Source organism: Solanum pennellii, chromosome 8, assembly GCF_001406875.1.
Source record: "Solanum pennellii chromosome 8, SPENNV200".
NCBI classification, from domain to species: Eukaryota; Viridiplantae; Streptophyta; class Magnoliopsida; order Solanales; family Solanaceae; genus Solanum; species Solanum pennellii.
Window position 1 is genome coordinate 959,253 of NC_028644.1, and position 25,152 is coordinate 984,404.

At 30.4% G+C, this 25,152-nt stretch overlaps 4 protein-coding genes and 1 non-coding gene across 8 annotated transcripts; 1 reads left to right on the plus strand and 4 right to left on the minus strand.

The window, feature by feature from the left end:
• Positions 1-1,187: 1,187 nt before the first annotated feature.
• LOC107027169 (bZIP transcription factor RISBZ4) lies at positions 1,188-6,377 on the minus strand. The gene is made up of 6 exons (XM_015228350.2): positions 5,993-6,377; positions 3,298-3,415; positions 2,847-3,003; positions 2,683-2,758; positions 2,448-2,573; positions 1,188-1,700 (listed from the first exon to the last, which is right to left on the minus strand). Exons 1-6 carry the CDS (start codon positions 6,272-6,274, stop codon positions 1,404-1,406), a joined length of 1,056 nt encoding a protein of 351 aa, XP_015083836.1. The 5' UTR covers positions 6,275-6,377; the 3' UTR covers positions 1,188-1,403.
• Positions 6,378-8,772: 2,395 nt separating this feature from the next.
• Positions 8,773-8,875, minus strand: LOC114078492. Its single transcript, XR_003580174.1, has one exon. It is a non-coding gene; the product is annotated as a U6 spliceosomal RNA (small nuclear RNA).
• A 2,358-nt stretch (positions 8,876-11,233) lies between these two features.
• Positions 11,234-16,041, minus strand: LOC107027140 (mitochondrial import inner membrane translocase subunit PAM16 like 2-like). Of its 3 annotated transcripts, none has more exons than XM_015228315.2 (5): positions 15,939-16,041; positions 13,904-13,992; positions 12,259-12,346; positions 11,606-11,736; positions 11,234-11,526 (listed from the first exon to the last, which is right to left on the minus strand). In XM_015228315.2, the coding sequence occupies exons 2-5, from the start codon at positions 13,904-13,906 to the stop codon at positions 11,404-11,406; spliced, it is 345 nt and encodes a 114-aa protein (XP_015083801.1). In that variant the 5' UTR covers positions 13,907-13,992; positions 15,939-16,041; the 3' UTR covers positions 11,234-11,403. The 3 variants fall into 3 exon arrangements, with proteins under 3 accessions (XP_015083801.1, XP_015083802.1, XP_015083803.1); XM_015228316.2 differs by having other exon boundaries at positions 11,252-11,526; positions 13,904-13,997; positions 15,939-15,987; XM_015228317.2 differs by having other exon boundaries at positions 11,317-11,526; positions 13,904-13,955; positions 15,939-16,013.
• Positions 16,042-17,481: 1,440 nt separating this feature from the next.
• Positions 17,482-18,165, minus strand: LOC107027397 (B3 domain-containing protein At1g05920-like). The gene has a single exon (XM_015228570.1). The coding sequence runs from the start codon at positions 18,163-18,165 to the stop codon at positions 17,482-17,484; it is 684 nt and encodes a 227-aa protein (XP_015084056.1).
• A 2,070-nt stretch (positions 18,166-20,235) lies between these two features.
• LOC107028053 (U-box domain-containing protein 52-like) lies at positions 20,236-24,964 on the plus strand. 2 transcript variants are annotated; one of them, XM_027918937.1, is made up of 11 exons: positions 20,236-20,582; positions 20,669-20,722; positions 21,345-21,445; positions 21,598-21,719; positions 21,808-22,022; positions 22,107-22,182; positions 22,324-22,621; positions 22,722-22,823; positions 22,904-23,332; positions 23,619-24,374; positions 24,575-24,964. In XM_027918937.1, the coding sequence occupies exons 1-11, from the start codon at positions 20,378-20,380 to the stop codon at positions 24,629-24,631; spliced, it is 2,415 nt and encodes an 804-aa protein (XP_027774738.1). In that variant the 5' UTR covers positions 20,236-20,377; the 3' UTR covers positions 24,632-24,964. The 2 variants fall into 2 exon arrangements, with proteins under 2 accessions (XP_027774738.1, XP_015084594.1); XM_015229108.2 differs by lacking the exon at positions 20,669-20,722.
• The last annotated feature ends 188 nt before the right edge of the window (positions 24,965-25,152 follow it).

A 25,152-nucleotide genomic window follows, 5' to 3' on the forward strand; every position in this document is an offset into this window, starting at 1 on the left:
TTTCTTTTTCTTTTTCATTTTTTTTTAAAAAAAAACTCCTTCTTAATACAAAATTTAATAGGTAAAACTTCCTACAATTTAATAAAGTAAGCTCAAAATGGCTTATTTTACATGCTGCTAAAATGGCTGATTTCATCACATGCACGCTGGGTTATACTGTTACATTCACTACTAAAAAAGACAGTAAATATTTAGTTCTATTATTTATAAAATTGATCATCGAATGTCGATTTTTTTTTAACTTAAAAGTCAAAAGAATTTTTTTTACTTTTGGAGATTGATTTTGCGAGAAAAATAAATTGCAAAAATTGATATTTTATTTGTTTTTAAATTCAAATACATTGAAATACGGAGAGAGGTGTGCTAGAACAAGAGGGAGACGAGCGAAATTTGTATATGTATCTCATATACATATGAATCACACTAGAAACACAATAGATACATGCATTTGTATGTACCTGGTGTGATTCGCATGTATCTGGGATACAATATACATAGAAAAGTGGCGAACGAGATTTGTTTGTGTACCCCAGATACATTCAAATCTACTTGAATATAGTATATATCTTTAATAAATTACACTTAATTTTGACTCCGTTATCTTAAAATATATGTATTTGGACACGTCATAATCAGATAAGATTAGTAATATTGCAAACTAGTGTATATTTAAGTAATTGATTTCGAAACTTGTAAGTATTTCATACCTTTTGATCATCAATTTAATTGTAGTCTACTTATTTCACATGCACTATAGCACTGTATAGATCATTTCTTTAAAAACCATGCTCAAGAGTTAAGCCCAACACTCTAATTTTTTATTAAAGAATGAAGGTGTACAACTGTGTATATATTGTGTATAACATGTTGAATATACACTTCTAAACAATCTATATACATTTATTGCATGCTACAACACTTTTTTAGAAGTGTTTGTGATGGAAGGGAACATCTACGTATATCTTTTATCGTGTGTTTATTCGCAAGTGAAACAATTCTAGTTTTTAATAGCGATAACAATATGATACAAATGGAATTAGATAGAAAAATGAAGTAAGTATGATGAAATATAATTTAGTTCGTCCACCTGACACCTCTAGACATAATATTTCAATACATATTTAATAAATGAACTAAAACTTAAATAATAACAAAATATACATTAATCGATGGATAAAACCCATATATTTTCTTAGATCAAATAACAATACATTATATTAAAGTTCATAGTGTTAACAAACTCAAACATATAAAAGTCCTTAAATAGTTACATACAACTATGATTTAAGTCTCACATACAAATTGTCTATAATAATACATAAATACCACAATTATAATAATAATAATATTTATATAAGTAATTAATTAAAATCCATAATTCACTTTTAAATAAAATGAACATACTATTTGAAGGACCATACTTCTGAAATGCAGCTAGCATTATCACTCATAGCTCCATTATTGATATTTCTATCGAATGCATTAACATTTTCGACTCCGATCATCGGATTCTGACCGGAAATTCCACCCCACGAGTCTTCTCCGGTAACGTTGATGGCCGGAGAGACGTTATCGAGACGACGCATCGTAATATTATTATTGGTATCAAGAGATTGAGGAGGGGTAAAGTAATTTAGGAAAAGATGACTTAAACTTGAGGATACTGTACCTCTAGCTGCCCTAACCTCAGCCAATTTCACCTGTATAATAGCATGCAAATAAAAGAAAAAATTAATTTTGAGAAAAAAAATGAATAAAATCCATAAATATAACTACTTTTTGATTTTTGTGATTAAGAATAACAATAATCACGAAATTTCAAATTTCATACGTGAAATCTCTCAAAATTATCATGAAGTTCCATATATGAAATCTAAAATCCTACGACTTTGACGATTGATGAAATAAAAAAGAACATGATTGAAAAGTAACCAATGTGTCAATTGAGTGAATCAAGACCAAAAAGTGTCTGATCAACATTTCTACAAGTGTCAAACGAGTGAATTAAATTAAAAATTTAATATGACTATTTATAAAATAACAATGAACATGATCGAAAGTATATGACCGACGATGCTACTTCAACACTGTACAAGTGTCAAATAAGTGAATTAAATTTAAAATAATTAAAACTGTTGTTTTTTTTTTCGAAAAAAAAAATTTGACCAAAAAATATCTAAACAATGATATTTCAACGCTCTTGACGGTAAATGTATTAAATGAGTGAGGGTTATTATAACAAAATCAAATTGATAATAAAATACTTTTAATCGTTAATTATGACTATGTACCAATTCGAATTAATCCAAACATAAAACAAATTAGACGTATTATATTTTTATGGACTAAATTTAAATATCTACTCGTAACAAAATTATTATTTTTTTTGAAAAAAAAAACATTCAATTGGTAATTAAATTGAAGTGTAAGAGAAAAAGGAAAAATACTTTGGCTCTTAATTCTTCCACATTTGACTTTAGCACTCTATTATTTGTCAAAGATTCTTTATATTGTTGTGTAGCATCTGCTAATTGCTTAAACAATGCTTCATTTTCACCTCTAAATTGATCAACCTGAGGAAAAAATAAAATAAAATTTCTCAAAAAAATTTAATATTCTTAATTTAAATGTATTTTCTTTTTTTTCCAACGGAATAATAATAAAATTATATAATTTAAATACCTGACTCTCAAGATCTGCTAAATGTGCTTGTTTCCTTCTTCTTGAACGCCGTGCCGATTCTCTATTAGAGGCTTGCCTGACAATATTATTATCGTTGATCGAGTTAATTGAATGCGTTTTTCAAAAGTTTATTTGATTAATTTTCAAAATTGAACGAGTCTTACCTTCTGATACGTTTAATATCTAAGGGGTCCGCGCTTTCCTCACACGGGCCCACATCACCCTCCACGTCATCATCATCAGAGTAGGACCCACTATTGGCTCCCATAGTTTGATTATCTCTCATTTTGGACATAATAATAGTTGGTGTAGGACTTCCAGCTGAAATTAAATTTATGTAAATTCATATTCAATATTTTTTTTTTACGATAAAAGAAATGAAATAATTAAATGGATGGTTTTATACAACGAAAGTTATTTTTTAAAAATTATCTTCTAAAAAAATTATATATATTTCTCAGCGTTCGATTCGTAATATGAATTATTATTCACTTTTCTTATGTGAATTTTTTTATCTTTCAAAAAAACTTTTGGCTATACCCTTCTTCGTAATTTAATTAGTTTTTGCAAATAACTTTCGTCGTACTGAATTATACAGTAAATATATATATATACCACATATTGAAGATTGTGAATCCCCAGTTACAGAAATGCTGGATTGCTTGGGAGTAATATTTGGAGACCAAAGGGGCTTTTCTGTCAATGCACAATTTGATAAACCACTTAATATATCCTGTAATTGAAAAAAAAAATATAAATAAGTGAGTATGCAAAAAAAAAAATTAGGTGGAAATTAATTTAAACGTGTTTGAAGAATCTGATAATCTATAAGGTCGTTAAATATTAGTATAATATCTCTTATATATAAATTTTTGCACGTCTATACTCAATTCCGTGTATAAATATCTAAAAATAGAAATCAAAATAATAGTCTAGTGAAAGAAAAAAAATCAGAATATTCAAAGAATGTGAAAATAAATATTTGGTATTATTATCATCACTACAATATTTTAAAAAATTATTATTACTTATGTTGCATCATCAAGGAAGGTATATTTCAAAACATTAAAATAAATGTGACTTTTTAGAGTTTGAATGGCTATTTATTCAAAAAAATAGCATCTCATCATCTTTTAAAAAAAGAATTAATCTAAATAGTTGTTCAAGCAACTTCTTAAATTAAAAAAAATAATTAATTAATAATGTAAGTATAATTTAGTATATACTAATTTTATAAAATACAAAAAATGAATTCGATCTAATATGATATGCTACATAATCGAATCTGGTCAATACAGAAAATCTAAAATCAAAAAAATGATTAAAAAACTCGCAAACCACTAAATCTTGTCAATTTCTTAATTATATATATACCAGATCAAGAGCGAAGCCAACTTATCACCGAAAATTCAAAAATTATTTCGAAGTATTAACCCACCCCCACCCAAACACCCCCAATTAAAAAAGAAGATCTTCTAAAGATGTCCCTAGGGAACTACTCTCAAACTATGCTTTAAAAGTATACTCTATTTATTTAATTATTATTACTCTATTTATTTAATTATTATTTTATACTTGTGTGTGTGGTATGAAAGAGACATTGAAATATATAATTATTGTCTTTTTCTTTTTTTTTTCTGATTAATTAATTTGTGGTGTCATTCTCAATCTATACCTAATTCTTTTTTTTATATAATACAAAGAAATAAGACAATTTCAAAAAGCCCATAGAACCTAATCAAAGGCAATAAATCAATCAACTCTCCACTAAAAAAAACAACAAAAGTAGAAAAAGAAAAATTAATTCCTTTTAAAAAAAATTACTTAAAAAACGCACGAGGTAAATCTTATTTCAACAGTATAATACTTTTATAATTACGTAAAAGAGAAAAATCACAGACCTTTATTCGAAAATTATTTGTTGTGACTAACTTTAAAATCACTTGTTTAAACTCTAAAGTTTTTTATTATATTATTATATAGTATGATTATATTCCTCTGAAAGTTAAACAGCAAACCGACCATTCACAGTAACATGGAAATTTAGTATTTAATTAAACACAACTTTATATTTTATAGTAATTAAAAAAAAAACTCTCAAATATTATTTTGATTACTTTAATTTATTCATTAAAAAGTGAGATTCCAAATTATGTCTAGTTAAGCACCATGAATATAGTCAGAAACTGAAAGGAATCAATTTAAAAAAAATATTTGAAAACCTATTAATTATGTAAAAAAATAAAATCTTATAATCTCCTTATTTGTACTATATTTTTATTGTTAACATAGTGATAATTTCACGAATTGATGTTTAGTATAATTTACAAGTGAGATAATATAGACGAGTAGAGTATACACATATTTTACTTATATCTCGTAAAGATACAGAGACAAAGAAACAGAATACAAAAGATAACCAATTCAAGTAAATACATACACGAGTTCATATTCAACAACTTATTATATTATATCTAATTTGATTAAATCTAGCTTTCTCTATCACAAACGTAATTAAAGGGGAGAAGAATTCATATAGTAACTAAAAATAAAAAAAAATTAAACATTATTTCTCCTAAATATTATTTTCCTCTATATTATTTTCTATATTTTTACACACAAAAAAAAAAACTTATTTGGAATGTGTTTTTTTGTAGTCAATTTTTCACTTGTATATATTCTACCAATAATAAATAGTCACGTCCCAAATGAAATATGCCCCCCCCCCCCTTTGTATTTAATACAATTTGTAATAAACATTATAAAGTTGCTAGGGCTTATCATAATATAATTAATTAAATTAAAAAAATAAAATTAAATCACCAATTGTACTTTATTTCACCAATTAGATTCCAAAAATCTTTGTAGCATCTTTCTCTTTAAATATCAACCCACCCTCTTCATTTATTCTTCAACATTAAATTCATCTCTCTTTTTCTTCATTTTAATTCATTTCTCCTCTTTAATTTTTTTTGTTTGTGGTTCTAATATATAGATTCTTTAACACCATATCAAAAGAAATATTCTTTTCCAATTAATCTTTCGAACAAATATCTCAAAATCAAGTATAACACGTTAAAGTATTGATCGTATAAATTTCGTTACATGACTAATAAAAAGACATGAAAAGAAAATAAATACAAACTCTCTCTTATACAAAACACATATTAAAGAAGCGATCAAGAGTTGTGCTGGTGGAAGATAACGGATATTTATAAAATTAATTAATGTGTGCGTAAACTGACATGAACAGTACGATTATGATAAAGAATCATACAAGAAGTTTTTAAAAGAGGGAAAGTTTGCTAACCTGATTACTCATAGTAAATGAGGGAGCAATTGAACAAATATCATCAAAAAGTTGAGCATGATGATGACTATTATTATTATCATGATCATGATGATTAATATTAATATTATTATTATTATTATTATTGATATTTTGTTGAAGATCATTTCCTCCAAAAACATCACCAATTTTTGCATCTTCTCCACAAAATAATTTGTTATGATTAACAAACTCTTCCAAAGCCAATAAAGATGGACTTTTCTTCATATCTCTACTAGGAAAATTAGCCATTTTCTTCTCCATATTATTTTTTTTTTTCTAAAAAAAAAAATAATATTAAGAAGATGATTAACAAGGAAGTAATTTTGGGATTAGGGGGGAGGGGAAGAAAGGGGGGAAAAAAATAGAAGCCAAAGTGAATGATTATATAGCAAAAGGTAGAGAAGCCAAAGTAGCTAGGTTACTTCATCAAAGAAAAAGCCAACAAACAAATAAAGTTGTTTTTGTAGTGGTAAATTACTTTTATACCCCTTGATATAAGCTATAATTACAATATTACATTCTCCGTCCGTCCCGATTTATGCGACACTTTTCAGATTTCGAGTTTCAAACAAGTCTATCTTTTGACAGTAAATTTTTCATATATCTTTTAAATATTTGAACAGTCAATTATTGAGACTAATAATACATTTTACGTAGTTTATAATTATATAAATTTTATTTCAATAAAATTGATGATTCCATGCATAAATTATCAATCAAGCTGAAACAGTTTGACTCTAAAAAAACGAAAAAATGTCACAGGATAGGAGTATCCTTTTTTTCTTATTTAATTTTGTTGGGTAATTTTTTTTTAATTATTTTGTATATTAAGAGATAGGGTTTGTATTTATTTTTTTAGAATGATTCAAAGGTATAGCTATAGCTTTGACGAATAATAAATTTAAATTAGCCATTGACTCAAAGAAATAAAAAAATTAATTCTAAACTTTACGAGAAAAAACAAATTTATCGTCAAAATTTTATTTTGATATAAAATATCATAAAGTAAATTTAAAATCAAAATTTTCAAAGGTATATAGTTCTATACTCCTATACTTGATTTATAGATTCTTAAATAAATCACGTGACTCACTACCATTTCAATAATAAAAAAATTAGGATCTTTTTATTTTAAAATGGAACATTATTCCTTTTAATAAATTTTAAGCGACATAATTAGTATTAATTGGGCAATAAACTTCAAATACCAAATAATTATAAAGAAAAAACATCAAGTAGTTCTATTTTTGGTATTCTGGAATTAGGCTTAATTTGTTTTGTTGTTATAAAGCTGTGGGACATTTTGAGATATATATGAGTTTTATTTGTATTTTTTTTATTTTGTGTCTTTTTTTATTTTTGTGTATCTGATAATAAAAATATATGTATTTAAGTCAAATATACGTGGAAACTCCACTGACACTAGCCTAACGCCCTGCCTACTCGTTTTTAACTGGCTTATTTGTACCCAGCTACGTGATGGAAGTAAATTAATATTAAAAATAAATAATATTTTAAAAAATATATAAATAATAATAATAATATATAATAGTAAAATATGCAGTTTTTCCATAATTAAATGTGACCTTTTATTTGTCTTGTGATTTCATTTCATTTTATATTGATTAGTGTCTCTCTCTTTTTTTATTTTTCTTACCGTGAATATATTATATTATACATTAAAAAATCTCATATCAAGGTGTAATAACTTTTTAATAACAATTCTTTTAATATATAAAAGCCTAAATTTGAAATCTTGAATTAGAGGTATAAAAAAATACTTACTATTAATTAATTATTTTTATAGTCTTATTAATTAATTAGTCTCATTCTTTTCTACCTTTTTTGGTCTAACATTTTACAGTCCCACAAAATCCAAATAATAAAAGAAATGGAAAAAACAAAAAAGAAAGAAGTGATAAAAACTGCTTTTTTGACTTGTCAAGTTTCTTAATCCTTAAGTTTTTTTTCTAAAAATAAATAAATAATTTTTTTTTCACGAATGATCCATAACTTTTTGTTCAATAGTAAATTTGTGCTAAAAGATTCATTAAATATATATATATATTAAATTTAAAAATAAAAAAATATCAAACTCGTCATTCTAAAATAGTCATAAATTGAAATCTCAACACCTCAATCCTCTAGTAATAGGAATACTTTGTTAACATGTATTCTAATACTCGATTAAAATATCTCGTATAATTTTAGGGTCTAAATAAAATAATTTTATAATCTTTTAAGGAATTGTTATTACATAACTCATTTTAGCTAAATGTATTTTGATTAATTTATTAACTTATATTAATATGGTTAGTTCAATTATTTCAACTTATTGTCTTCAAAAGATAGAAGAATGGACTAATGAATAAGCCTTGTTGGTATATTCTCCAAAGACCTATTTAATTGACTTTATAAATTTACACAACAAAAATAATTTATTTATTTTTGAAAATATTGCTAAAATTTAAATTTGTGATTAATTTTCCCCACACAGAAGATCATAATATTGAATTAAAAGACTTCTCTTCTAACTAAATGAAATTTTTGACCTTTTTTTTTTTTTTACATTTTATAAATTAATATCACAAACTACAAAACTTTATTCATCAAAATAGAAAAAAAGAAGAAGGAATATTCTTGTTGACACTAGAGGAATATTTATTTGGTGATAAACACTATTAACACAAAATCCACATGGTTGATGTAATCAAAATACTTTTCATTAATTAGCTTAATCTTTTTTGATTTTTTTTAAAAAAAATTTCGACCATTTCTCGAATTTTGCATGTCATCCTTGCACAGAAATCATACTAATTTTCTCTGTATCGTTTCAATTTTTTCAGATGTTTCCGCAGGAACAATTAGCTTAATCTTTTGCTATGGTTGATATATAATTTTGTTTATAGAATTTGATTAAGTTCATCTTATTTGTATATTGTTTTATTAATTTATAAAGAGGAAAGAGAATTTGGTGTTCCTCTGCGATTTGAATAGATAAAAATAATTTTTTTTCCAAATTTCATAGGTATAAAAATAAAGAAATTATGTAAAAATCAAATGAAGATCTCTTATAAAAAAATATAATCTTTTTAAATATTTTCTTTTTACATATTTTGATAATCTAAAAAACATAATGAATGACGTGTTACAATAGAAAAAATATAATGATATTATAGACATAAAAACTTCTTTATACGATCAGAATACATATTACTCCCCCCCCCCCCCAAAAAAAAAAAAAACTTAGAAATTCTTTATAAATATACTGTTATGAGGTGTGAAAAAAAATTAAGTGTCTTCATTTTAATATGACGATAACGATTAACAAAGAAAAAACTTCTCCACATCTATTTAGAAAGGATTTCTAAGTTTTAAAACACGAAAAATTATTTATCTTGTGTACTTCCACTTAGAAGAAATTTGTAAGTCTTCTAACTAATATTTTTGATTAAATACTCAGAAATCGTTTTTATCTCAGAAAATCATATCAAGAGGTCGATACACAAATTAGACAAATATTGAGGGTTTTCTTAAAAATAAGTGGGCCTTGATTGGGACTAATTGCACCGACCTTCAAAAGGCTGCTATAGATCCAAACATGTACTTAAAAGTTGCTCAATTCAAAATTGAAATAATAAATAAAACTTTAGGACAAAATGGTTGAAGTTAAGAAAAGAATATCCAAAGTGATTTTATTATTATTAAAAAAAAACAAAAACAAATTGGGACCAAGAAGCTTGGTTTGAAAAGTAAAAAAATTACATGTGTTTAATCTTGAGGTATTAAAGTAGTCATTTCTATCGTACTTTATTAAAAAATAAATCAGTAAGATTATGTTAGTTGAATCGAATGTGTAATAAAAAAGTCAATAAGAATGCACAACGAAAGAGATGGTATTATATTTTCTTATAAGTGAAGCGCACATTTATATTTGATTTTAGAAAAAAAAGATATTATGATTAACTAAATATAAACGAAGGTAAACTAATAAAGGAAGTAATTATTTTAAAAAGAATTTTTTCTGTTGGAACTAACTTTATGTGCTTCAAAAAAGACACTCCCAATCTTTACTTTTCTTTTGTTAAACAAGTGGTTTAACTTTAATTTCTTTTTCTATCTTTATAGGACTTTAATGCTTTATGAGTAGCTTGTAAGCACCTAACCTCTTTCTACATGTAGTATTCAACTATTGGATTTTTTTTTTTTAATTCGTATTGAAGTTCGATTAAATTTTTGGGGACAGTGCTTCAAAAAAGATTTTTTGTCTTCAAAAAATTTGAACTCGAAATTTCTGGTTAAAGATGGAGGAATTCGAACCATCTCACTGCAATCCATGTTAATAGTTATGGTCTCTTTGATGACACACAACATATGGGTCCACACCCATTGAGATTTTTTTTCTTTCATTTATACAGGTTCGAACTTGAGACTTCTCATTAAGGACGAAGGACTTTCAACCATACCATCACTATCTATATTGATAATTGTTGGCTCTTTGGTGACACACATCATATGGATCCAAGCCCCCCACTAGGATTCTTTTTTTCTATTCTAAAAGGTTTGAATTCGAGACTTCTAGTAAAGGATAGAAAAATTTCAACCATCCGATCACAATTCACGTGGATAATTGTTGGCTCCTTGATGACACATAACATATGGTTCCAAAAAAGTAAACTTTGATGGCTTAACATCTTTTATTTTCTTTTTTTCTATCACTTCAAAATAGACCTGAGTTTGGTAATAGAGAATGGAAAGATGAATGAGAAAGTGAATTGAAAGTTACTTTTTCACTTTTGTTTGGTATTAAGAATTGAGAAAGAAAGTGGACATGATGAAAACATGTCCTTTTCTCATTCAGTTTCTCTTAATTTTTTAATCTTGTCCAAGTGATGTTAATGGTTTTGTTTTGTCTTGTTTTTCTGTTGGAACTATGGTCCAACAAGTCTTTAACATGTTACATTCAAAGAATAAACTAAAGCATATTTAGAAGATAGAATAGATCTTCAAATTCTTAATGCTTCACCATTTACATATGGTCAATGGAAGCACACGCGACTTCTTCCACAACCACATTCTAACCATAATAGCCTCGGAAGGGTTCAGGGTTCAGGGTTCAGGGTTATCTGTATCGAGCTCTAGTTACAATTACCTGTCAATTATGTTTGACACAATGTCAACATACTTGTTATGGTTAACAACTCTTGATAAATCCAGCTATTCTACAATGTTTTTTTTGTATATTCCAGATATACCACACATAAAACTTGAATAGTAACCTCAAGTTACTTCAGTAAAATCGATTCCACCATCAAAAACTATAAACTGACTAGATAAAACCAACTATGCAGCAGAGCTAGCTATACACTAAACATGCTGAACAAAGTTGTTTATTTTTCCTCTGGTTCTTTAGGTTGGTGAATTGCTTCCAAACACTCTTTAGCTCTATGAACCTTCGACTGAAGGTAAAAGCTTCCATTTTTAGCATTTCGCTCAAACAAGTTATCATATCTCTGCAGAAAGAAGCAAAATTGAGGTCACACGTATACGAATAGCAGCATCCACTACTAATTATCACTGCACTAGACTAACCTGCATGATTTCTTCCCACGATGCATTCTCAGTGACACCGAGAATCTGCCTTGCCTCTACATCAGTCATGGTTTTACTAGCTCTTTTCATATTCTGTACTGCTTCTTGAGCAACCCCATTCCTAGAGGCGTCTGCCATTGTTTGATAAAAGTAAGTATAAAAATGTAGTATACGCTCGGGATAAGATAATCAGATCACATGAGACTCAAGTGACATAAGCCGGAGTTCTAGAACGAGGAGTAATGGTGTGAATCAGTTGATAGACCATTAAAAATAAATAAATTGATAGACCCATTCTTCTAACACTGATCTACTGTTTCTTGGAATGAAATATTAGAGCATTTTTCTCAGACTCTTCAAAAGTGTCAATGGTTGCGTGTCAGATCCTCCAAAAATAGAGCATTTTTAGAGAATCTGACACACACAGTTGCAGCAACATTTTAGGAGAGTCTGAGCAACATAGGCTGATTCAAGGTATGTTTAATTACCAATTGACCATTGCTTACCTCAGGACTTGCACAAACGTCATATATATATAAAAACAAGTATGGTGAAATAGCCGTTGAAATGTTTATTCAGACCAAACTCTCCAGATTAGTCACCTATATCAACTGATGGGAAGATGAGAGGAAAAGGTGTAAGAAAGTACTTACTAGCCAGTGCCTGACGATATGCTTGAACAAAAGACCGTGCCAATATTGTAGAGCCCATGACAATTATATTAGCAAGGATTCTTGCAGCCTGTAACAAGAAAATGAACTGTTAGAGCAATACTCGTGATAAGTCTTGTTTGCTTTCACATTTCTACATGTGCAGTAACCACTAGGTTCAGGAAAGAATACGGAAAAGGAATAGGAACTCATTTCCAAAACTGCGACACTATCCAAGCTTATGCCCCAAAATAATCACCTTCGGTGGGAAATTTGTGTTGGAAACAATAAAAATAATTGTTTCCAACACAAATTTTTATAATTCTTCTAATTTGTTCTGTTTAGTATTAATTTTCTTGCACCTATATGTGACAGCCCTGTAGACTAGTAACATTGTCCACTTTGTCTAGGGCCCCCGGGATTAAAACGCATCACTAGGGTCTAAGCCTTCCTTCCTTATATAACCCAACATCTCTCGCCTGTGTTTTACCGATGTGGGATTTGTCTGGTGCCTATCCCACCTTAGGGACTCAGCATCCTCACTGAGGTGTGCCCACCATCATCTTAAAGATATGGAATTAGCCTAAAGCACTAAACTCACTTGAAACAGAGGTTTGCCCCACTGTTACAAGCGAGCGACTTTGACACCATCCGTAACACCCAACCACTACTGATATTGTCCGTCTTAGACCTAGGCACGCACGACTTTAAATCGCATCTCTATGGTCTAAGCTACACAACATCTCTCTCTCCCGTATTCTATTGATATGAGATTTTCCTGGGTTTTACACTTTAGATCAGCATACCACTGTATGGGAAGAAAGAGCTTCTGTAAGTGATAAAAGAACAAACTCCGAGACAATTGTATAGGGTAGAACTTGAACCTGGAAAATAGACCCAAGATTGAGTCTTGATTCTTTTTTCAAATGACCCTATTCTCCTTGGCTACGACACAAAACCTACAGTGACTATTGATTACGATCACTTGAACAGTTACTCACATGAGAATAATGCAAGAAAATGGAGAAGAGAAAAACAATATTAAATCCATTCCCATCCAATTCTTTTTACCAAAGTTATGCATATATGTAGTGGCATGAAATTTATATTACTGTGCGATGTGCTGATAACTTAGTAACCAGCCACCGTTAAGCTTGAGTAGCATGTCTCTCGACTCATTCCAGATGCTGCTATGGATCTGTAATAATCCATCTTCCCACACACCTCCACAATGTTAACAAATGAGAAAACCTTAGACAAATCAATAATCCTTTCTCTCCAGGCTAAGTATCAGTTAACATGTCTTTATGTCTGCTTTACAAGACAGGTCCACCATTTTGACATTACTCTCTCTTGCAAGCACATTTTGCATGTATAGAAACATAAAGAGATGCAAAACTATAATGCTGTCAAGTTTACGTAGGTGAAGAGTCGAAATGAGAAATCCTAATGTAATAAAAAACAATCAACAGGATTAACAGCTATTGAAATGCATTTCTGAGTACATATAAAAGAATGGTATACATAGACTTTGTTGGTCAGACAAAATAACGATTCTGATTATAATTATAAGAAAAAACCAATTGTAATAGGGAGGGGCTTAATGTGTTTTACGCAAAATATAACACGAGTAAAAGTTCAGACTTACCATTGTGAAGTTCCGTACAAGATAAACCCAAATCAGGAAACTGGAAATTAACCTACAGCGAGACCAATTGCCAGATCAAAAGCTTGTAACTGTCCTAAAAAAAAACTATTAGCCATAGAGAATGAATATCAAAATAAGGCAGAATTCAAACATCAAAACTTAAACATGCGTACAGCATGCACAAACATCAAAACTTAAACATGTTGTACAGCATGCAAATCATCCATGAGTTTTGAAGATATCGAAGAAACAAAGATAGCTGCAAACAAAGCAAAATCATGCTGCAAATAAAACAATTAACTTTTCCACTATATACAGCACAGACAACATATAAACTAACTTATTTAACTAATGTAAAGGCAGTCTTAATCATCCATCCACAATTCGCATCTCATTCCACTTGTCTTCTTTCCCATCCATATTTCAACACACTATTCAACACAATAAATCACTGTAATCAAATTTCAACGACTTCTCCTTAAACCCAAGAAATAATCATGATAACAAGTAAACTAGAAGGAGGTGCAGATGACAATAGTTTCACAAAAAAGTTTATAAGTTACTGAAAATATTGAGGCATTTAATACAGGATTACTCTGACGGTTACAAAGGGAAACGTTACCATCACATCATATGAGAAAATTTGTTAGTTTATTATCAGATACCTTGTTTAACCCCACCCATTGTCAGAATTTTCTTTATGATAAAACCAAAGAATTTATTCATTAAACACACAGTCGGTAGGAGAAATATGTACAAAGGATTATGAGTGGCTCAACCACAGTCAACTAGCAAGTAATGCAAATTATCTATACAAGTAGTGATTCTCTCTTCAAACATGAACAAAATGTTACACTTTCTCTATTATGGGTCATTCTTCTATTTCTTTCATTTCAGGCAACCCAAAAGATACACAATGGCGTAGTTCTCATATTGCCTTCCTCTCTTTGTCATTCCTATATAGCTTGTAGTTTGTATTGTTCAGTGTTATCAAAGGCGAAAAGCATAAAAAAGCTCTAAGGTCCATGGAGGATTTAAACGCAAAGCGCAAATAAAGTGTGGGCTTTAATGAGAAAAGACACAAAGAGAGAAAAAAATACAAATATATATATGTTAACCCCAAGACTAATAATTACTACAAACATGAATGACAAATATATGACCAAAGAAATTGAAAAACAATTATGATAAAGTGAAATATCAATTGTTTAGTGTCACTTCTTTTAATAACAAAGGCTCATTGGCAACAAAACGTTTGACTTAAAACCCTGATGACGACACTGAAGCGCACATAAGATGAGACAAAGCGCTCAACACGTTTCGCGCCTCGCTTCAAGGCTTAAGCGCACTTGAAGTACGCCTTTGACTAGACTGGTATTGTTTCCTCAAATGTCCCTTAAAATGAAACTCATGAAACATTTTTTTAAAACCATTTCGTATTTGCCACAAAATAGAGACCAGCTATGTTGCTCGGACCCTTAAAAAATGCACTAATTTTGGAGAATCAACATGCACCCCATGACATTTTTGAAAAATCCGAGCAACATAGCCAACCGGTACTAAAACTACAACGTTCATAATGGGCATTCAATGTTATGAATTGAGCATTCATCTAGAGGTTTCTCTACCCTCGATCGAACTTTAACGTCACATCTACCATTCTACCTATCCACTTACAACAAGAAACTAAATCTCCATCTACAAATTGCATTACCCGATTGTAAAACCAAACTTTTACGACTTTTGAAGTACACACAAATGGAAAATACCCTAAATATGAGGTTTTGAGGCCATAACGAAGATGGGTTAGGGGGTTTCTGTTCTTATTGTATATGGGTTTCATTTTTATTGAAATTTTTTGCTTAATAAACAAAAATCTCAACTAGGGATTAAAAAGTTACAATCTAATCAAATCTATGAATCAACAGCCAAGAAAACAACAAAATTGAGAAATCAACAATGTCAAAACGAACCCAGAAAATTGGAAAAGGGATAAATTTATACAAATCAATCAGTTGAAGATTGAAGAACATACCTTTGAGCTTTTGTTGAGAAAAAAATATGAGAGAAGGGAAGGGAATTCCAATTATTATTTACAATTTTGGCAAAAAGGAAGGAATATTAAATTTGTATAGATTTTTAATGACACCATTTTTAATTGGGTATTAAATTATATCGTCAACTTTGTCATTTAGAAACTAAATTAAGAAAATCAAATAAACGTAAATATATTTGGTCTAACTATATAACGTTTATGATATGATGTTAATACAACCTATAAAACGAATGACCCTTAGTGGAAGATAATATTATAAATTTCACATATTTAAATAATATTTTTGATTATTTTTGTAACTTTAGAGCAGAAGAGATAAGGTCACTCGTATTAGAATTCTTATTAGAAAAAGTTCTAATCATAGTTTATATAAAATTCTTTGAAGATTATTATTATGTTAATAACATAAATGTTTAAAACAGGGTAAATTTGATTCCAAAATATACGGTATGAATATGTAATATATGTTAGATTTTCAATTTGTTGAGAAGTTAACGTGAAAATTTATGTGTTCGATGGTGCAAATATTACCTATTGAACAATATAGTTTGAAGATGAAGTATGCATTTCTTTATTGTATATATTTCATGATAAGTATTTCAGTTCAAAAAAAGTCGAGTTTCTTGTATTTAGGAACAATGCTCAAGAATAAAGTACAAGTATCTTCTGGACTACGATCGGAACTCCAGAGACACATCTTAACTAAATTAAGATTATTTTTATCTCGAACTAATTTATTTTGTAATTTTATACATTTTTTGGCTTACGTAGCACACTCCATGGCTTCACGTTATTGAAGCGTGTGAGAGATTGTTGAGTGCCATATAAGTCAAAAAAGTGTAAAAAATTATCAAAAAAAAAAAGATTATGAGAATTTAATGAAAGTGTGTCCCTGAAATTTCAGTCATTATCCAGAAGGATACTTATGCCATATAAACTAAAAAAGGTGTATAAAATTACAAAAAAAATGGGTTCGATTTATTGATTTTTGATTTTTAAATATGTTAACCAATAATTTTTTTTATCGATTTTGGTCTTTAACGGTTTGGTTTTTTATTTAACCAATAAGAAAATATATAACTTTTCTAATAAATTCAATGCGAAAATGTAACTTCACAAATGTTCATAAAATAGAAACAATAATAACAAACATGAAAAGAAAAACTGTACAAATGTAACATAAAGAGAAATTAAGAAGAATAAGGTTCTTACTTTAGATTTTTTAAAGTTTATTAATCAATGTAAAATGTAAATTGAAGGTCAAAAGACAAACGTAGTAAATATTGAAATTAATATATAGTAATATTTATGAACAAGTAAAGGTAGTAAATTACTAATCTGAGTGGGTTAATATTGGTTTACCCAATATTAAAAAGCAATACCAAACTATAACCTAATAATTTTTTTTAATAAAACCATTAAAGAAACCGTTAACCCAAACAACAAACCGATAACACTCTTATCAGTTCGATTTATCGATCGGTTTGATTTTTGCACACCCCTAACTGCAGCAGCGGGAGCATTAATCATGAGGAACCACAAGTGCCAGCCATGGATCTTCATCCTTACGAAAAAACCATAACTGCACCATCATATTAACCTTGAGTCCATTTCTCTGGTGCACTGACATCCAATCATTCAACAAAACATATATATAACTCGACTTCATTGGCCACTTAGTCAAATTAATATTGCATATTTCAAGTGATGGTTCAATCAAATTGAACTTAATCGTTGATATTCTGTTACAACTATCTCTTGAATCCAAAATACCCTTCTCTTGTGCATTCAAAAATTCATCATAATTAACAACTTGATTCACCGGTATCGATAAACGCATATGTGTTTCACTTAAATCAGTTTTATATAGTTGCTTCTCAATCACTAACGATACTTTAGATATCGAAACCCCTAATTCTTCAATCTTTTTCTTCAACTCGTCTGGCATAACAGCTTCTGATACTCTGTTTTTTCGCCTTTTTTTCTCCGGTTTTTCAATCTTTGGGATTACTGGAACCTCGAAATCTTGAATTTTTTCGATTGGTTCAGTGATAACACTCAAAGAATCAATCTTTGGGATTACTGAAACCTCGAAATCTTGAAATTTTTCGATTGGCTCTGGGTTGATCATATTTGGAACTCTATCAATAAATTCACCAACTATGAGAGTCGAGGTACATTGTCTGTACCTCGACTCTCTATACATTTTGCTTCTCTTTCTACAAGGAATAAGGTAATATAAGTGTTCAATAGCATCAACACATACCTCATTCTTTCTTTTTTCCTTCATTTTTCGAATCGAGTTTGCTTTTTTTCTCTCTTCATTTCGTTTTATATATTCTAAACCGGAGGAATCATTCATATTTTTTTTCGACCACGATTCACATTTATCATCATGCATAATACCATCAATAGTTAGTATTATTTTCTTGAACCATAACTCTAATTCACAAGTATGGAGAATTGTATATTATTTTTTTTTTGATGTTATACCCGAAATATTCAAGTTATTATATACTTATACTAAAGTTTTCCTAGTTCTAACAAAAGTAGAAAATTTAGGGAAAATTGACTTACTTGTCTGTCAAGTCTTTGTGTTATCGAAGGATTAGGAAAGGTATTTTACATCTAATTGGATTAATTAAATCAGTTTTTCTGTATTTTCTTTTTCTTTTTACGTAGGATTGTAATTTATGATAATTTTCGTATAATTTTTTAAATATTTAACTTTAAAATTTTGAGTATTGATTCAACAAAAGTGAACCAAAGGAGTATTTAGCATTTATATTAGTTGTGGTGTAGTCAATAAGTTCTTATTTTATAAAATATTTTGAATTTGTAATTATCTATTTTTGGTATACTTTATAAAAATTGTTTTTTTAAAAAATAAAATAAAATATTCTTTCTTTTTCTCTTACTTCGATGTACATATTCACAACTTATTTAAAAGTATTTGATTTCAAATAGGTCTCTTTTTTTTAATACTCTTCTTATTTCAGTGAGTAAAATATTTTAAGTGATTTCATCTTATCTGTTTAAATTTAAATAAAATTATCTGATAATAAATATTGGATAACTTAATTGATAATTACATTTCTATTTCTCACTTGTTGGTACATTCTCCCGATTTTCTAGTCTCAATTAATGATTTTGCTTCATTAAAAGAAATATGTTGTATTTTGATCAATTTTAAATTTTTAATTACATTACCCTCAAATATAAATAAATTAAACAAATTTAACAAAACACGTGTGATAATTAAATGATGAAACAATTATTCTCTTTGTTCCAATTTATATTACTCTTATAATTACCTGATTTGACTTGACACAGAGTTTTAGTATTTTGTGGTCCTAAATTAAGTTATGTTAAATGTACAAAATTGTCCTTTGATCTTATGGTCTTAAACATGTCAAGTAGAAAGCTGATTTTAAAATGTTACCAAAAAAGAAAGATGTCATTTTAATTAAACGGAGGGAGTAGTACTTGCTTTTTCTTTTTAGTCCGTCACAAAAGAATGACAAACTTTTATATCAAGTAAAAATTTAACTTTAAAATGTCAATTTAACCTTAATGAAATGATTTATCGCCGGACAAATTTGTATCATTCGTTTTTGGGAAAAAGGAAAAATATATCTCTGAGCTATCGTAAATGACATGCAGACACCGATCGTACGTCATACTTTTGGGATATTGGTGTCCCTGCCGTCTAAAACTAGAGTATATACGTCCTTCACTCTAACGGAGGACTAAATAGGACACGTGGCACAGTCTTATCCGTCAATCCGATATTTAATAAATGTTGGATTGGTGGATAAGATTATGACACATGTATGTCCGTTAGTATAAATGGTATATACGCCCTAGTATTTGAATGGCGGGGACACCAATGTCCAAAAGTATGACGGTGATATTTGCATACCATTTACGATAGTTCGGACGTATATTTATCATTTTTCCCTCCATTTTTAGACCATAAATTTTAAAAGTCTTTCTTTCTTTTTTAAACTCTGTGTTGAGTCAAACTACCTCATATAAAATGAGACAAATGGAGTAATAATTTTGACAAATTTTAAATATAGTGGTCAAATATTCTAAACTAAAAGTTTGTTATGATAATTAATACTAATAGTGGTTACTATTACATAAAACCAACTAAGTATCCACCAAAAATGGAGCTCCCTTCAAATTCTCTAAATTTTTTTAATCACTAAAACTCACAATTTTCTTCTCTATGGTAAATTCAAGAACAGATCAAATTCAACTAAGTGTCATAATTTTCAAGATTTTCAGTTCTATGATTAATTTTTATGTGTTAGATTTGTACAAAGATCTTTGTGTAATACATATTTTGGAAATAATAGAATAGGAATGATCATGTGTTGTTGAAAATATACATAATTATTTTTTTAAAGAAAATGTGGCCACCACCACCAAATATGAGTGGAGAAAGAATGCCATTACCAAATAAATTAATAGCAGTGTCAATAGATAAAGATAAAGGAAGCCAAATTGCTTTAAAATGGACTGTTGATCATCTATTAGCCAGAGGACAAACTGTTCTTTTGATTCATGTCAAATTAAAGCAATCTGCTAATGCATCTGGTCAATCCATATCTTCAAGTAATTCTTCTAATCTCTCTCTCTTTTAAATATATTTGTTTGTGCAAGTTATGTTTTTTTTTTAATAATAGTGTATGTACGATCAGTTTGCATGGACCTCGATTATCCCATGGAATACCTACTACTTCCTACCAACACAGGTATCGGGTGACTTTGCGATTCGTTTGTGCATGTTGAAAGTTGTAGTATGACCAATTTTTACAAATCAAAATAAGTTGAAATGTTTGTGTTTAGGAGGAGTATGTTTATTGGATACATGTTACCTCTCATCGGCACGAATAGCTGATAGTTAGTGGTATTTGTTTGTGCATGTTGGTATTTGTTTGTGCACGTTGAGGTTGTAGAATGACCAGTTGTACAAATCAAAATGAGTCAGTACAATTTCATTGAATACATGTATGAAGATATTAAGTACAATCTCATAAAATATATGTTGCCTCCCATCAGCGCGGTTATTAGATATATAGTTATGAAATTTCTTTGTACAAGTTAACGTTGTAGTTAGAATGACTATTTTTACAAATTAAAAAGTAGAATGTGTATGTTATTAGGCGGAGTATTTCATTGAATACATGTTGTTTGTCGAGATTTGAACCCTGGTCTACCTTGGTTTTAATTCCACTTCATCGACCAGTAAGCCACATCCATGCATGCCAAGGTCTTATTAGACAAATATCAATCTTTTTGCTACTTCTTTATGTTGTTCTAATTAGTGTGAAATCACATAGTTGCAGAAATAACTCTGTACATTTCACATTTCAGGATCAAACCAGAGTTCTGATGAAGGTATAGGAAATACGGAATTGGATCAGCAGACGAAGGAACTGTTTCTTCCTTTCCGAGTATTTTGTACACGAAAAGATGTTAGTAACTCAAAACTTTAGATGAATTCACCTATAAATATGTGAAAAGAGTAACAAATACTTTTCAGAGAATTTGTCAAGTCATACTAATTAGTATTTCCTTTCAGGTTTCGCGTTTCTAACTTTGGTTCTTCTAATCCTTAAAAACACAGATACAATGTTATGATATTGTGCTAGACGACACGGATGTAGCCAGAGCAGTCATTGAATATGTGGCTCGAACAGGAGTGGAGGTATTGATTGTTGGTGCTTCATCGAGAGGCGGTCTTCTCAGGTATGACTCTTTACATTGCTTCATAGGAATATGTCGACATGTATGCTACGAATTTGACTTAGAATGTATGTATCTTTCTGCATTGCAGATTTAAAGCCAAAGACATACCAGGAAGCATGTTAAAAGGGGCTCCTGATTTCTGTACTGTACATATCATCTCCAAAACTGGAAAGATCTCATCTACACGTGCTGCTTCTCGCTCTGCGCCTTTTGTCCATCCACTACGTCACCAGTTGATGCAGCCTGCGAGCACCAAATTTGCTCCTTTTGATACTTCATCACCCTCTTCTAATAATTCAAGAAGTGAGCCAAATACTAGAAAAAGCAAAGTCCTTGTATCAAGTTTTTGCTGCATCCTGTGGTTCATTCTTTAACTGCTTTGTGTAGGTTCATTTCCAGGAGGTCCGAAGCCTGTTTGTGATCCTCCGCCTTCTACAATTCAAAGTGACACGATGAGTTTCAAGTAAGTGATAACCTAAATCTGTTGCATACGCGATCAGAATGTCATAGTCAGTGATGCAAGTTCTTCCAAACATTTTGACATTTATAAGTTTGCAGAGTTTTCGCATCTGAAGGACTAAGTCGAATGTACTATTTTAAACAGGTCTCCATTCACTCATAGGAAAGGACCGAACGGAAAGCCATATGAAATCTCTTTGCCAGATACTGATATATCATATGTCAGTTCTGGAAGGCCAAGCATTGATAACATCTATTCTTCATTATCTGATAGCTATGAAAGTGGTGGACCGACCCCTCCTCGGCTTTCAGGTTTTTCAGACTTTGATAGTCAAAGTTTCGATTCCACACAGTTTGGGCGGAGATCCGTGGACACCACTCCACCAGAACTATCACTTACGTTATTGGACGGTGACAGAACATCATTTTCCCAAGGACCAGGAGTAAGCATTTGTAAATTGTTAGACCATTCATGGTCTGCAACATATGTTTTTGTCTGATCGAATTTCTATAAAAAGAAAATTCATTTCTGTTGGCTTACAGGATGATATAGAAGCAGAAATGAGAAGGCTAAAGCAGGAGCTTAAGCAAACGATGGAATTGTATAGTTCGGCTTGCAAGGAAGCACTTACAGCAAAACAAAAGGCACGATAAAGGAAACTATTACTCCTCATGCACTATTCGTAATGATTCTACGAGTGTACTAACATGCTGTCCGTTTGCAGGCAATGGAACTTCAACGCTGGAAAATGGAAGAAAAACGAAGACTAGAAGAAGCACGTTTAGCTGAGGAAGCTGCATTAGCACTTGCAGAGAGGGAAAAGGCAAAGTCTAGAGCAGCCATAGAGCATGCAGAGGCATCTCAGAGGCTTGCAGAACTAGAAGCTCAGAAGAGAATCAGCGCGGAAATGAAAGCTTTAAAAGAAGCAGAAGAGAAGAATAAGATACTAAATAAACTTTCAAACTCTGATGTCAGGTACAGGAAATATACAATCGAGGAGATCGAATCTGCAACAGACTACTTTGCTCAAACTCGTAAAATTGGAGAAGGAGGCTATGGGCCAGTGTATAAGTGCTACCTGGATCACACGCCTGTTGCAGTTAAGGTCCTCCGTCCTGACGCAACTCATGGACGACAACAGTTTCAACAAGAGGTAATTCAGTAAAAGTTCCAAACGTAATTAATTCATATATAAAGAAAGGCATCCCGCATTTACCCAGGGTCCGGTCAAGGCAGCATCCGAAGGGGTGTAATGCAGACAGTATACCCTAATGCAAACATCAGTTTCTGCTCCGATGTCTCGAACCCCTGACCTATAGGTCACACGGAGACAATTTGACCATTTCTCCAAGGCTCCATTTAATAATGCATATATATTAACTTGTTAAACTAGTATAGTACAATTTCTAATTTCGGAAACTCTTTATCTCCCACTGCAGATTGAAGTTTTGAGCTGCATACGGCATCCTAACATGGTGCTTCTTCTAGGAGCCTGTCCCGAATACGGATGCTTAGTATATGAATTTATGTCTAACGGAAGCTTAGATGACCGTTTATTCCATCGAGGAAAGACACCACCACTCTCTTGGCAACAGAGGTTTCGGATTGCTTCTGAAATAGCTACTGGTCTACTTTTCCTACACCAAAGCAAACCAGAACCACTAGTTCATCGTGATCTAAAGCCGGGCAACATTTTGCTTGATCGCAACTTTGTGAGTAAGATAAGTGACGTTGGCTTAGCCCGACTAGTCCCTCCATCAGTAGCGGACAGTGTCACTCAATACAGAATGACATCAACTGCTGGAACGTTCTGCTATATCGATCCTGAATATCAACAGACCGGCATGCTTGGTGTAAAATCTGATGTATACTCCTTAGGAATCATTTTCTTGCAGATACTAACCGCGAGATCACCAATGGGACTGACTCACTATGTTGAAAGAGCAATTGAGAAAGGGACTTTCAACGAAATGCTTGATCCAGCTATTCATGATTGGCCCTACGATGAGGCTTTGCGTCTTGCCAACTTATCGTTACAATGCTCTGAGCTAAGACGAAAAGACAGACCCGATCTTGGCAAAGTCGTGTTGCCAGAGTTAGAAAGATTAAGAACACTTGCTGAAGAAAATACATGTCCATCACTTATGTACAATCAAAATATCTCACCAAATCATAGCCAAGTTTCCCTCTCCCGGGTAAGTCAACTTGCATACATTACGAGTTTAACTTTTATACACTATCAGAAGATCGTTAACCTGTACAATAAGCTAAGTTACCTAAACATACTGATCATGTAACCTTCTTATTTACACTGTCAGTATATATAACGTTAAATCCATAAACTAAACTACGTTACATCTTTATTGACAATGTTTTTTCGATATGATCTATGCAGGATAACTTAAGCTATCCGAATACAATGCCAAGCTACGAGAGCTCGAAAAGCCAATGAAGTACAAGGATCTAACTGATGAGAATTTTGTTCTAAAGTTTTAATTTTTCTTGTAAGAAAAAAGGACTTGCATTATTCCTCTTTTTGGTCCTATTGCTTGTTAAAGTAACATTTTCTTCCATGGTACGTAGTCGACTTTGTTAGGAAGCGCTTTTCCCTAAGGGACTTTTCGCGTGAATTCGAATTTAGTCGGGTTTCGATATGGGTACAGGAGACGGGGTGGAGAAAAAAACATTTTCTTCCTCTTTTCCAAGATGTAAATGCTATTATATAGCCCCTATTTTTTAGTTTGTATAGATTTGGTGTAAAGAGAAAGAAGAATTTGTTTGTTAATTCAGTTATTATTATAATATTAACTTGAGATTATTGTAAGAGCTTATAAACTTTAAATTTTGAATCTGCTTATAAACTCGAATAAAGTCTAAATTGAAAATTTTGCACCGTGACCTAAAGTTGAATTGTGAAATAGTAAGATAGAAATATGTTTTCCTTTTGTTTGACATGTATCGGATCATTCAAAA